The 15,000-nt window shown below is 38.8% G+C and overlaps 1 protein-coding gene and 1 long non-coding RNA gene across 4 annotated transcripts in view; one reads left to right on the forward strand and one right to left on the reverse strand.

Annotated features, from left to right (window-relative positions):
- LOC133663731 (uncharacterized) overlaps positions 1-8,043 on the forward strand; it is a 12,375-nt gene extending 4,332 nt beyond the window's left edge. The window contains exons 3-5 of the long non-coding RNA XR_009828397.1: positions 179-239; positions 559-614; positions 5,931-8,043. This is a non-coding gene — a long non-coding RNA (uncharacterized LOC133663731). The remainder of the gene's footprint in view (positions 1-178; positions 240-558; positions 615-5,930) is intronic.
- Positions 8,044-9,711: 1,668 nt separating this feature from the next.
- The window catches only part of tpcn2 (two pore segment channel 2), a 164,566-nt gene continuing 159,277 nt past the window's right edge, over positions 9,712-15,000 (reverse strand). For all 3 annotated transcript variants that reach the window (XM_062030168.1, XM_062030162.1, XM_062030154.1), the window contains 2 exons: positions 10,277-10,368; positions 9,712-10,185 (listed from right to left, as the gene is read on the reverse strand). In XM_062030168.1, coding sequence (XP_061886152.1) covers positions 10,098-10,185; positions 10,277-10,368 — 180 coding nt within the window. In that variant the 3' untranslated portion in view covers positions 9,712-10,097. The remainder of the gene's footprint in view (positions 10,186-10,276; positions 10,369-15,000) is intronic.

Consider the following 15,000-nt stretch of genomic DNA (forward strand, 5'->3'; position numbering starts at 1 on the left):
AATTTGATTTTGAACACATGGTTAAGAGTTTCAAAGTCTATATAGCATTGGAACCTCCACCAGTGTAGTTTCTAATCATTGTATTTCTTTTAACATAGTCTGTTTTATTTTTCCATATAGATTTAAACAGAGTGGAGTTTATTGTTGAGTATGTTTTTTTATCTTCATATAATGATAGGGCAGGATAAACCATCGAAGAAATCCATTCAGCCTTGGAGAGCATGATCCTTCCTTGAAAGGTGAGGTCCCTTTCCATTTCTGGATATTTATAGAGAAGTTTTCATCTAATCTATCACTTATCGACTTGTTGATAGTAATTCCAAGATATCGAAGAGAGTTTATAACAGTAATTCCACCAACAGATTGCTTATCTGTTTCATGAATAAACATGTTCTCACACTTCTTCCTATTAATTACCAAACCAGAAGCCTTTGAACAGGTGTGCACAAAGAACGACACTGCTATTACTACCATTATAAACAGTTCTGACCATTTCTCTAAACTTGACACCAAACCCAAATAAGTCTAAAGCTTTATATATGAATTTATACTCTACAGAATCAAAAGCTTTAAGACATCTAAAAAAAGAATGAGAGCTCCTTCATCAATGAGATGTGAGTAGTCGATCATATTCAGTACTAAACGGACAACCGTTCATGAAACCTGACTGTGTGCCTGAAATGATGTTTCCCAAACAAGGTTTTAGTCTTCGAGCGTATAAAGAAGTTGGAATTTTGTAATCTGAATTCAGCAAAGAAATAGGCCTTCAGTTTTCAATATAGAGAATATCTTTGTTAGATTTAGGTAAAAGAGTGCTGATAGCTTGTTTCATTGTTTCTGGCAGTTGGCCTAAATCTAAAACTTTGTTGAAGACACACAAAAGTAATTATTTTGTATTAACCCAGAAGGTTTTAAAGAATTTAAACGGTAAGCCATCAGGGCCAGGACTTTTATTAAGAGGCGCTCTGTTTACAATGTTATCGAGTTCTCCTGTTTTTACGGGACTATCACATGTTGTTGAATTATGAGAAGAAATTTTGGGTTTGAGGGGCTGAAATGTTTGGAAGAATGAGTCACATTCTTCAATATTAAAAGAAGACAAGTACAGCTTTTAATATAATTTTGAGATATACTGTATGTTTTTTTTATTACTTTAGTGTCTGCAGTGAGCACTTCATTAATGTTTAGTTTCTCAATTATTTTTGTAGATCCACGTTTGTTCTCCAAACTATAAACATAATTAGATATTTTTCCAACCATTTAGCTCTTGATCTTATAAATGCATCTTTAGCCTTTTCAATACACATTTTGTCTAGTTTATCTTGAGGATTATGTAATGCACATTTGTCATTATCATCCAAAATTGTTTTTTTTAACTATCTGTTAATTTCAAAGAGGATATATTTGTATTCATATTTTTAGCAAGTTATTTTCCAAAATTTATGGAAAAATCTCTGCACTCATATTTCAACAATTCTCATTTCTGAATAAACGTGAAATCTTCGAGTTTTATGTGTCTAAATATTATTTCTTTAATACCCTTACAGTACAAACTATTGTTTAATATAGAGCAACTTAATTTCCAACATCCTGAATTACTTCTTTTGGCCCCTTTGTTTTGTGATAATAATAAGTAAATCCCAGGAGCAATAAGTATATCCCTGACTTTGTAGACATCCATCCATCCATCCATCTTCTACCACTTGTCCCTTTTGGGGTTGCGGGGGGCGCTGGAGCCTATCTCAGCTGCATTCGGGCGGAAGGCGGGGTACACCCTGGACAAGTCGCCAGCTCATCACAGGGCCAACACAGATAGACAGACAACATTCACACTCACATTCACACACTAGGACCAATTTAGTGTTGCCAATCAACCTATCCCCAGGTGCATGTCTTTGGAGGTGGGAGGAAGCCGGAGTACCCGGTGGGAACCCACGCAGTCACGGGGAGAACATGCAAACTCCACACAGAAAGATCCCGAGCCTGGGATTGAACTCGGGACTACTCAGGACCTTCGTATTGTGAGGCACATGCACTAACCCCTGTTCCACCGTGATGTCCTTCTGAAACCGACTAAATTAATTATTTGTGTCAGGATGAAGACATTTAAAAGGGTTTATCAGAAATAATTTACTACAGAAATTATTAATTATTGGGTTGATAATAGATTTGTCAATTCTCTGTGGAAATCTGTCAAGTTTAGAGTTTGGGGCTTCTTTAAGGCCTCCTCCAATAATTAAAGAGGCTGTTATATATTGACTGTTCATTTGTAGAATTTTTTTGGCTATGTCATTAAAAAGCTCAACATTTGCAGCTGAGAAGAAAGAACTATGATTCGTTTTGTTGCACAACCGTTATGATCCACCTGCCTTCCAAACTAGTCAACAATTTCCCCTTAAAATTCCTGTGGAACAACATGGCGACGCCACTTGAGTGATTGGAGTCATGACTGAAAAGAGATTGACCTCCCTCTGAAAGGAGTCTTGCTTTTTAGAGCAGCACATTTTTTGACGCTGAATTTTAAAAGACGTGATTTTTTTTCCCAATGAAATTGTCGGCATAATATGGTGTAAACAAATTCAGTTCATAAAATTCAGTGTAAAAAAAAAGTTTACGTAATAAAGACACAAATTAACCTCCATAATGTAACCTCATTCTAGTGATGATATCTACATCAGCAGGCCAGATGCCCAGATAAATGTTACCACACTTCCAGCAGATTGGAATTAGGATTCATAAATCCTACAGTATTGTTTCTGAAGTTATGTTTTTTAGAGCCAGCACACAGCTGCTTTACTAGCTTTATATACCTCTGTTCCATTAAATGCTATCTAAATAGCTATTAATTACCTGGTAGGAACCAATGACTTGGGGGTGGGGAGTATTACTTTTTTTCAGAGGGGCAAACATTTTCAACCTACAATTTATTTGCTTCAGCCTTACTTAAGGGGGCAGTTCATCCCAAAATCTACAAAACAAACAAACAAAATAGTGTAGTGTCGTGTCCATTTAAGAAGACCAGCACCAAGTAGGGGGATTAGTTTTGGGAAACGATACTAATGCATTGATGTAGTCCAGGGGTAGGGAACCTATGGCTCTCGAGCCAGATGTGGCTCTTTTGATGACTGCATCTGGCTCTCAGATAAATCTTAGCTGACATTGCTTAAAAGTGTCGTAGAATTTCTGACCTTTTGACCTATATTTCTTGTCTTTTAAGAATGTCCGCTCATTTTCAATTCTCTTGTATTTTGTGCCATTGAATGGACCAGTGGTGGGACAAAAGTGAATATTAAGTCGTGCCAACCTGTCTACAGAATGTGTTGACTGTCTAAAGCAGGGTTGTCAAACGTACGGCCCACGGGCCGGATCAGGCCCGCGAACAGGTTTTATCTGGCCCATGGGATGAGTTTGCTAAGTATAAAAATGAGCCAACGTTTTTAAATGAAAGAAACTGCTGTTATGAATGTGTCCACTAGATGTCGCAACAACAAATCTTTGTATCTTTGTAGATTATGTTACATATGTAAAAAAATAAAATAAACCACATGATGTTAGTACACTAGTCGAGGAAAATGAGACAACTACATAAATAACATCCTGTAAATTGAGTTTGATATTATTTTTTTTATCTTGATAGATTGAAAATTAACACCAATGAGTTGACTGATGAACATTATTACATGATTTATTCACAAAGTATAAATAATGACACATAAAGTTAAAGTTAAAGTGCCAATGATTGTCACACACACACTAAGTGCGGTGAAATTATTCTCTGCATTTGACCCATCCCCAAAGGGGAGCAGTGAGACGCAGCGGTGGCCACGCACGGGAATCATTTTGGTGATTTAACCCCCAATTCCAACCCTTGATGCTGAATGCCAAGCAGGGAGGTAATGGGTCCCATTTTTATAGTCTTTGGTATGACTCGGCCGAGGTTTGAACTCACGACCTACCGATCTCAGGGCGGACACTCTAACCACAAAGCCACTGAGCATAAAGATAGAATACTATTAACCGCAACATGCAACATGTAAGTGTAAAAAAACAACAACGACATTATGATTTGTACATTTTCAGAATGTGCTTGTTCTATTTTTAAACAATGAAAACAATCTGAAGTTGTCTTTATTTTTAAGTTATCGTTCCGTGATTTTACCAGTCTGGCCCACTTCGGAGTAGATTTTCCTCAATGTGGCCCCCCATCTAAAATGAGTTTGACACCCCTGGTCTAAAGGATTCGAGTTGTTATGGAACAGATAGGAAAAACAACAAGACATTGACGCATTTAGATAACAAACAATGACGCACAAGAGACAGATAGGAAAAACAACAAGACATTGACGCATTTAGATAACAAACAATGACGCACAAGAGACAGATAGGAAAAACAACAAGACATTGACGCATTTAGATAACAAACAATGACGCGCAAAAGACATATAAAAAATGGCAGAAGACCGGAACTCGACAGTGATTTTGGCTTGTGTGTGTCTTGTTTGCTCCGGAGTGACATGTGGTCTGTCTGCACGGCCAACTCAATTCAACCTGCACTTCTGATAATGGGTAAATAAATTTGTTGTACTAAACTACTTTTGTTGCCTGTTTAAGCTTCGGACAATCCACTACACAAATTGGCGTCACGAACAGGATGGACTAATTTTAGAATTAACAAATGAAACAAAGTTAAACAAAATCTTCACTGCATTATCAGACTCACGATCTAGAGATATATATATGGGTTGGACACTATCTTCCTAAAAACATATAAGGATTGTATTATTGCTCGTATAACAACGATTGATAAATAAATCAATAACGGAAAACACTTTCCCTACCACGTCGAGAAACTGCTACTATAATTAAACCCATAAAGCAGGAAATAAAGAAGACCAGAACATGTACAGACCAATTAGCCTTCTCCATGTTATAACAAAAGGAATAGAACATTTGAAATTAAAAAGTGGCTTTGGAGCAATCAAGGCTGCTCACACAGTCAATAAGAGGGGCATTATGTTGACACATCAATTTAATGAGTATTATATTTATCCATGAGAGCATTTTTGTTGTAAATTGTGAGGTATGGCTGTTAAAATCTTGGTTGTTGGTATGAATGATGACAGATGTGAACAAGAGCATGTATTGTCTTTGTGTGATGATGTAAATAAGGTGTGGTTGTATTGTATATTAAGAATGTGTCCATGAAGGGGCATTTTATGACTTTTCTTAATTTGATTACATGCTACAGTATGATTATTTTTTGATTAATTATTGAATATTATGAATGTATATATTTATTATGATTAATTAGTGTCATAATTTTATTGCTTGATTTTTGGATCCCTTTAATTTAGGTAGCCAGGGACTGCAGATGGAAAGTAGCTATTTAGAAATAATCTGGTACAGAACACATCTGTTTCTGAACTTAATGTTTCTGTGCATAGTCCCATCATAGATAGACTAAATTAAATACAACTATTTAGTGAATTATTGAGGCCACAATAATTCACTAAGTGTTGTAAAATATCAAAGTACTATTGCAAAAGCGAACAGTGACCTCAAACATGACCTGTCCTCCGCCTCTGTTCTTGCTGCACTTGACTATCAGCTGTCTTTTCTTTTTATTGGATGTTTCTGAAACTACTATTACTACTACTACTACTAGTATTACTATTACTACGACTAACACTGTCCCTGTGAGAGGGACAGAGGGGGGAGGTGAGTTTGGATTGGGTCAAGTTTGAGCGTGTTGAGGTTTTATTTAATCAATATGATCAATCCGGTACAAGGATAAAGGAACGTAATGATTTAGATTGACAATTGCAGTGGTTGGCGGAAGCAACCCCACCCTCAAAGGAGGGTGCCAATTCAGTAATTAAATGTTTTGTGAATTATCTAATATCCCGACATGGTTTCCCCAAAATGATTAGGTCAAACAACGGCACCTATTTTAAGAAAACAGGTTATCATCTTGAGTCACAAGATCAGCACTTCTCAGGACCAGCAGCTTCCTAGGAAGGTGGAAAGACCATGAGACCAAAATGGTAAGTTTGCAAAATGTAGAATTTGTGTGCCAGTTCCTCTGTGCAGATTTGAGGATGAAAGCAGCCACCCCAGATTCCCTTGCACTTGCTAAGAGGGGCACGGTCAAAGCCAAGCCAGGACCAACACCCGATACCTGACTGGAAGGAACCGAGAGGAGAGACAACACCTTGCCAGCGATGACGAGAACAACTAAGGTTGCCAGCCAATGTGTCCACCGGGACTCCAGCAGCTGTGGAAAGAAGTGTCGGGAGTGCCGAAGCAGCGAGGAGGCCTGAAGCAAGCCGAGGGCCTGGACCAAAGCCCCACGCCCCATACTCTGCCCCAGCCTTCCCCAAAGCCCCCACAGCTCCAACTCTACCTGAGTTTTCCCCAATTTCGGCCAGCACGCACATGCCACTGAACAGTCTGCCCAATGGACTGAACCACACCCCAAGAAGAGACAGAGACAGACTGTTTGAGTGGATCTCTTTCTTCACCAAGGCAGCCAAAAGCCCAACGAGGTGTCGGCAGGCCACCAGCCTGAGGCACCACCGAGCCATCTATACGAGCACTAATCGAACATGGACTCATACGAAATTCAGTTGTGTGTTCAAAATTAATTGGTAATTAACAATATTGGTAACTACATCCATTGCAAATGCCGGGAAAAATATTTTTGCAAATGTCTTACAGTCATAAGTCTATATACATTCATCTATTTATGTTCAACGATGTTCATGATAAAAGTATTTGTTATTCCTTTACTAAATCAAAGGGTAGGCCACTAATTGTGTTCTGTGAGATGGTTTTACTGCAGGCTGGTAACAGCGATCGCTCTGAAGGAGGGTCATAGACGGAATTTTTGCCTCGTATAAAAACATTGAGGTTTTTGCCTCTATCTGTGGTAGAGATTTAACTAGTGGTCTACATCAGAAATTGTTTTGGTCCAGGGTCTTACCCTGGAAGGAGGGTATGTCGTAGAATTTCTGACCTTTTGACCTATATTTCTTGTCTTTTAAGAATGTCCGCTCATTTTCAATTCTCTTGTATTTTGTGCCATGGGACAAAAGTGAATATTAAGTCGTGCCAACCTGTCTACAGAATGTGTTGACTGTCTAAAGGATTCGAGTTGTTATGGAACAGATAGGAAAAACAACAAGACATTGACGCATTTAGATAACAAACAATGACGCACAACAGACACGTAAAAAATGGCAGAAGACCGGAACTCGACAGTGATTTTGGCTTGTGTGTGTCTTGTTTGCTCCGTAGTGACATGTGGTCTGTCTGCACGGCCAACTCAATTCAACCTGCACTTCTGATAATGGGTAAATAAATTTGTTGTACTAAACTACTTTTGTTGCCTGTTTAAGCTTCGGACAATCCACTACAAAGGCCTACTGAAATGAATTTTTTTTATTTAAACGGGGATAGCAGATCCATTCTATGTGTCAGACTTGATCATTTCGCGATATTGCCATATTTTTGCTGAAAGGATTTAGTAGAGAATATCGACGATAAAGTTCGCAACTTTTGGTCGCTGATAAAAAAAGCCTTGCCTGTACTGGAAGTAGCGTGACGTCGCAGGTTGAAGGGCTCCTCACATTTCCCCATTGTTTACACCAGCAGCGAGAGCGATTCGGACTGAGAAAGCGACGATTACCCCATTAATTTGAGCGAGGATGAAAGATTCGTGGATGAGGAACGTGAGAGTGAAGGACTAGAGTGCAGTGCAGGACGTATCTTTTTTTCTCTCTGACCGTAACTTAGGTAAAAGGGCTCATTGGATTCCACACTTTCTCCATTTTCTATTGTGGATCACGGATTTGTATTTTAAACCACCTCGGATACTATATCCTCTTGAAAATGAGAGGACATTCACAGTGACTTTTATCTCCACGACAATACATCGGTGAAGCACTTTAGCTATGGAGCTAACGTGATAGCATCGTGCTTAAATGCAGATAGAAACAAAAGAAATAAGCCCCTGACTGGAAGGATAGACAGAATATCAACAATACTACTATCAGGAGACACCGAACCAAACACTGGACCTGTAACCACACGGTTAATGCTGTGCCGCCTGTCGAAGCCTAGCAATGCTGTTGCTAATGACGCCATTGAAGCTAACTTAGCTACGGGACCTCGTCAGAGCTATGATAAAAAACATTAGCGCTCCACCTACGCCAGCCCTCATCTGCTCATCAACACCCGTGCTCACCTGCATTCCAGCGATCGGCGGCGCGACGAAGGACTTCACCCGATCATCGATGCAGTCGGCGGCTAGCGTCGGATGGCGCGTCTGCTATCCAACTCAAAGTCCTCCTGGTTGTGTTGCTGCAGCCAGCCGCTAATATACCGATCCCACCTACAGCTTTCTTCTTTGCAGTCTCCATTGTTCATTAAACAAATTGCAAAAGATTCACCAACACAGATGTCCAGAATACTGTGGAATTGTGCGATGAAAACAGAGCTGTTTGTATTGTGATACAATGTGGCCGAATACTTCCGTTTCAACCATTGACGTCACGCGCAAACGTCATCATACATAGACGTTTTCAACCGGAAGTTCCCCGGGAAATTTAAAATTGCACTTTATAAGTTAACCCGGCCGTATTGGTATGTGTTGCAATGTTAAGATTTCATCATTGATATATAAACTATCAGACTGCGTGGTCGGTAGTAGTGGGTTTCAGTAGGCCTTTAGCACCATAAGTAATGATTAATTCCGCTGGTAATCATGGTGTTAAAAATAACGTTCAAAGTATAAAACATTCTCATGCATTTTAATCCATCCATCCGTTTTCTACCGCACCGGTTTAAGAAGTCGCATTAATAGTAAGAAGTATTTTGTTTATTATTGGTTAGTTTCAGAATAACAATGTTATTAAAAAGATAAAGATACTTTCTATACTCTAAAAATGTCCGTCTTACTTAAAAATGCACGCATTTAGTTGTATTCAGTGTTAAAACATATTATATGGCTCTCACGGAAATACACTTTAAAATATTTGGCTTTCATGGCTCTCTCAGCCAAAAAGGTTCCCGACCCCTGACGTAGTGTAAAATAATTTAACAAAAAAATTCTGCCCCTTAATTTATATTACTATTAGGTAGGATATAAACAGCAAATCAAATTTAAGTATAGTTTATAAAAATGCAACTTTCCCAAGCTCTGTCACTAAAGACAGTAAGCATAGAGCTTTCATGCTATCTCCCAGTGTTGCGCAATTTAACACACCTGCAGTTGTTCTTTCAAGTATACAACGTTAATGTGCTTTAAAAGGTGATTGGTTGCCCTTTTTTTCTCACACACCAGAGGTAAAAACGCAACCTGGGGAAAACTCCAAATATCAGAGTTTGCTTAAGTTACCTACAAAGTACTTGAGTCGATTGGAGAATACACAAAGGCCAGATTTGAGAGGGAACGCCCACATTTAAGGCTTGCTCCACCTAGAGTGCACATCTTGGATGAAGGCGCACAAGGACAGACTTAGAATTAAGCTTAAGCACATAGGAGAATAGGAACATTGAAAAATTCCCAGGGCAGCCTGCCTGTGCAATCTACTTTAGTAAACACCTTTTCTAAAAAAAAAAAAAGAAAAAAAAAAGTCAATTTTGATTTGATCCGCCGGGTTTTCCCAAGTGGCCTTCAATAAAATAAAATCCACAAAAAAGTAATTAAATGTCATCACTTTTTATTACATACATTTGAAATCAGTATCAAAATATTTATTTTGAATGTTATCAATCTTTCTTGGGTCATTGTCAATATCCAACATTCTTCAAATATTTTCATTCATAAACAACAAGTAAGACTGTACTCCCTTTTTAGCAAAACAAATATTACAGCAATGCAAAAGAAAAAGAACTAAAAAGACAATACAAATACTACAGTGGAACCAGACTAGTTGACATGATACCATTTTTGGCACCATTGTTGTCAACAGCTCTTATAAATACATGCAATGAGAAAAACTTGTAAATATAACAATGACTGATCTTAAACATCTGGGAAATTGTATTTCCTCAAGTCACTGTTGATGATCCCAATAAAGTACAATACTTGGCTGTCATGTGTGCTCCCAGTGTAGGTGCAGGTGGGGGTGCTGTTGTAGCTGACAAAGCAACTCTTCTTCTGTTGGTTCTTTGATCTGCTCTCTAGAGGAGGTGGGTAAATATATACCATCAGGAGAGGTAGGTTACTTAGGTCTGCCTTAATGATTCAATAAGCATCATAATGTATACCTACTTAAATATGAGTTGAACAGAGGTTTCATAGCGGATTCTCTCCACATCTGTAACAGAGCAGCTGTGACTGCGATCCCACTTGTACGTAAAGTTCTGCCAGAAAACACGAAGAAAAGAGTTGCTTTTTCACCTTTAAAACTGAGGACGTGCAGTTATAGTCAGAGGTTACCATGACAAACCTGTTCAAAGAGTCAGAGATACAGTATATACAGTGGGAGAGATAAGTATTAACCAAATTTAGTCCACAATTTTATACGTTAGCCTCATTCTCAAAAAGAGAAAAACCAATGTAAAAAAAAAAAAGCTCCAGAAAAACACATGCAATAAAGGTAAGAAATTAATATGTATTTGATCAACCAGCAACCACACTTGCCCTTAACAGTTCAACAAATCCAAAAAAGGTAGGAAGAAACAAAGCTTATTTGATCCTACTCCTGTCCCATATTAATTTTCTATCTTATGACATATGCTTATTGTATACTGTCTCCTAAACAAACCCATGTTTGTACAGTACATCGTTTATGTTCTTGATTTAATCCATTCCATAGTTTATTTCCACAGACATATATACTAAATGCATACAAATATTTTGGATGCAGTTGATTCCTTGTGTTTCACTTCTCTTAATTAAAAAAAAAAGTTGTACATTTTGAGGGAGCCTGTTGTTTTTTGCTTTGCAGATGATGTTAATAGTTTGAAAGTGTACACATCTATAGATTTCAGTATTTCATATATAAGGAATGTGTGTGTTCCCAATCGCCAGCCTTACATATTACCCCAACTTATCTTTTCTGCAGTACTGTTAGTGAATGAAGTGCACTTTTACAATAGTTTCCCCATATCTCTACACAGTAGCTTAGACATATCTGAGTTAACAATGTAGTGGAATTTCTGACCTTTGAACTATATTTCAAGTCTGTCAAGAATGTCTGCTCGTTTCATTCTTTTCTATTCTAAACCATTGAAGGACCAGATGTAGGTAAAAGTTGAACATGGAGTCGGTCTGACCATTCTACAAAATGTTTTGATTGTCTATTATGACTAAGGGATTCAAGGATGTTGCAGAACAAACAGGTCGAAAACAACAGGACTTTGACGCATGAGGGAAACAGATAAAATGCCAAGTGACAAGGGCTATGTGTGATTGATTGATTCTCGAGTCCTCCGGAGAACGTTTGTCTGTCTGCATGGGCAACTCAATCCAACTTTGTACTTTTTGATTATGGGTAAATAAACCTTTTGTACTAAACTCACTTTTGTTGCTGTTTAAGCTTCGGACCATCCACCAGCATAGACTATGGGATGACTTTTGATTCAGAATTTATTTTACATTATTCTATATTTAAATATGTATTGCTACTTTATCTTGTCTGTACTTAATGTATAGTTCCCAGCTAATGTTGTTATCTATTATACAGTAGCTCTTTATAATTTTCTATCAAACCATCCTCTTAGTTTATTCATTTATACTTTAACAGTTTCCATTACTTCCGCTAAGTTTTTTCCTGAGCAGAATGTAATGATGTCATCTGGGAATACCGGTAATATTAACTTCAGGTCCTTTGGGTTTTTAACAATTTTGTTATTATATAGATTAATAATATATAGATTGAACAGTTTTGGTCACAGAACCACAAGAAATATCTAAACACTCTGAAGTGTAATCTCCTAACTTCACATCTTGTTACCTGCTGGTTAAGTAGCTTTTCACCCAACTCAAAACCACACTCTTAATGACCTATACATCGAATTAATTGATTAGGCTATTGTGATTGATTGTATCTAATATTTTGCTAGGTCCATAAATACTGCAGCTGCACACAATTTACAATCTGCAACGTTGGTCATTTCTTCTGCTGTTTCACTCAAAGCCATTGATGTTGAAATATTTTCTCTGTATTTGTATTGGCTGTCTGAAAGTATGTACTGTTTGTTTTTTGTATCTAATCTGTTGTTGAATAATTTTAGAGAATTGAGGGAAGAATGCCCCATGAGAGACCTTTGCACACAAAATGTTAAATAACAGATGTAATGGTCATCGTGCAGGTGAGCAAGACCATCAATCACTCCAAACACTTCCCTTCACCGTGGCGGTGTTCTTTTTCTCCGTGTGTGTGCGTATCCTGAAGGTTTGAACTAGGGCAAGGGTCGGCAACCCGCGGCTCCGGAGCCGCACGCGGCTCTTTGACCACTCTGATGCGGCTCAACTGCATACTTGCCGACCCTCCCGATTTACCCTGGAGACTTCCGGATTTCAGTGCCTCTCCCTGCACTCTCCCGGGGCAATTATTCTCCGATTTTCACCCTGTCAACTATACTAAGGGGATTCTGTGATGACACAGCATTTAACGCCCTCTACAGCCAACATTATCAACGTTCCACTCCAGGTACATGGTTTATGCAGCTTCTGCTTGCACACCTATGTGACAGCAAGGCATACTTGGTCCACAACCATACAGGTTACACTGACGGTGGCGATATAAACAACTTTAACACTCTTACTAATATACGCCACACTGTGAACTCACACCAAACAAGAATGACAAACACATTTCGGGAGAACATCCGCACTGTAACACAACATAAACACAACAGAACAAATACCCAGAATCCCATGCATCCCTAACTCTTTCGGGCTACATTATACACCCCCGCTACCACCAAACCCCGCCCCCCGCCCCAACCCTGCCCCCCACACATCAACCCCCCTCCCTCCCTCCGTGCGTCGGTTGAGGTGGGCGGGGTTTGGTGGTAGCAGGTGTGTATAATGTAGCCCGGAAGAGTTAGGGATGCATGGGATTCTGGGTATTTGTTCTGTTGTGTTTATGTTGCGTTACAGTGCGGATGTTCTCCCGAAATGTGTTTGTCATTCTTGTTTGGTGTGGGTTCACAGTGCGGCGTGTATTAGTAAAAGTGTTAAAGTTGTTTATATCGGCACCGTCAGTGTAACCTGTATGGCTGTGGACCAAGTATGCCTTGCTGTCACATACGTGCATACTTACCAACCCTCCCGGTTTTATCAGGAGACTCCCGGTATTCAGCGCCTCTCCCGATAACCTCCCGGCAGAAATTTTCTCCCGAAAAACTCCCGGTATTCAGCCGGACCTGGAGGCCACGCCCCCTCCAGCTCAATGCGGACCTGAGTGGGGACAGCCTGTTCTCACATCCGCTTACCCACAATATAAAAAACTTGCCTGCCCAATTACGTCATAACATCTACGGCTTTTAGAGAGTAGAGTGCACAACTGCGCACACAACAAGGAGACGAAGCAGAAGAACGAGGAAGTTACAGACATGGCGACGCCGTCGACGAGCAAGATGAAGAAATACGCTTGCAAGTTCCAAAATGAATGGAAACAAGAATTTCAGTTCATCCAGGACAGTTCGAAGGGGAAGGAGTATGTATGTTGCCTGTACATTTTGTAGAACAGACTTCTCCATTGAACACGGTGGCCGAAATGATATGCTCATTCATGAACGGAGAAGTTAAACAGGGCAATACTGCCATCTACTGGATAGCCTCTGGAACACTGAAATTCAAGTATTTATTTTATTTATATGTATGATAAAATAAATATATATATATAGCTAGAATTCACTGAAAGTCAAGTATTTCATACATATATATATATATATATATACATATCTATATATATATATATATATATATATATATATATATATATATATATATATATATATATATATATATATATATATATATATATATATATATATATGACGGCAGCACGGTGGCAGAGGGGTTAGCCCCCCGTGACCCCGAAGGATGGATGGATATATATATATATATATATATATATATATATATATGTATATATATATATATATATATATATATATATATATATGAAATACTTGAGTTGGTGAATTCTAGCTGTAAATATACTGCCCTATTAACCATGCCCCCAACCACACCCGACCACGCCCCCACCCCACAACCCCCACCTCCCGGTATCGGAGGTCTCAAGGTTGGCAAGTATGCATATGCAAGTAGAAGCTGCATACAACATGTACCGGGACTGGCACGTTGTCAATGCTGGTTGTAGAGGGCGCTATTATTGTTGTTTGGGTAAAAATCAGCAGACATTCGAGAGAAAAGTGGACTTACATTTTGGGGATCTCCCGGTAAAATCGGGAGGGTTGGCAAGTATGACGCTGTCAAGCGCCATCCATATAAAACTCGTGGTCCGCACTATACATTACATTTTCATATTAAGATGCGGGCTGCGTGTTTGAAACCCCTGGTTTATACATAGCACAAAGCAAAAAAAAACTTTGTATGCAGTGTTATTTCATTAAAAAGAAAAAGTTTTGTGGCTCCCATTGTTTTCTTTAATTTGTGAAACTGGTCAAAATGGCTCTTTGAGTGGTAAAGGTTGCCAACCCCTGAACTAGGGAGAGGGCGGGTCACAATGATCGAATGCGAGCGTCCTCTAAGCAATCTACCTAACCGTGACATACAGCAGCTTTAACTTGTTTTTTTATATATTTACAGTATGTTCTACCACTTTCGGTCTTTGTTTTATAAATTGTTTGTATAATGTATTTTTTTTCTTTTTACTAGCATTCTGCAATACTTTAATCATCCAAGGTTGTTCTTTCTTCCCACACTAAAAACACTTCTATTTGACTGTGCATATAACAACTGAAAGTATTTTATCAACACTGGGCGTGCCGGCCCAATCACATAATATCTAGGGCTTA

This window comes from Entelurus aequoreus, linkage group LG02 (genome assembly GCF_033978785.1).
Source record: "Entelurus aequoreus isolate RoL-2023_Sb linkage group LG02, RoL_Eaeq_v1.1, whole genome shotgun sequence".
In the NCBI taxonomy this organism is placed as follows: domain Eukaryota; kingdom Metazoa; phylum Chordata; class Actinopteri; order Syngnathiformes; family Syngnathidae; genus Entelurus; species Entelurus aequoreus.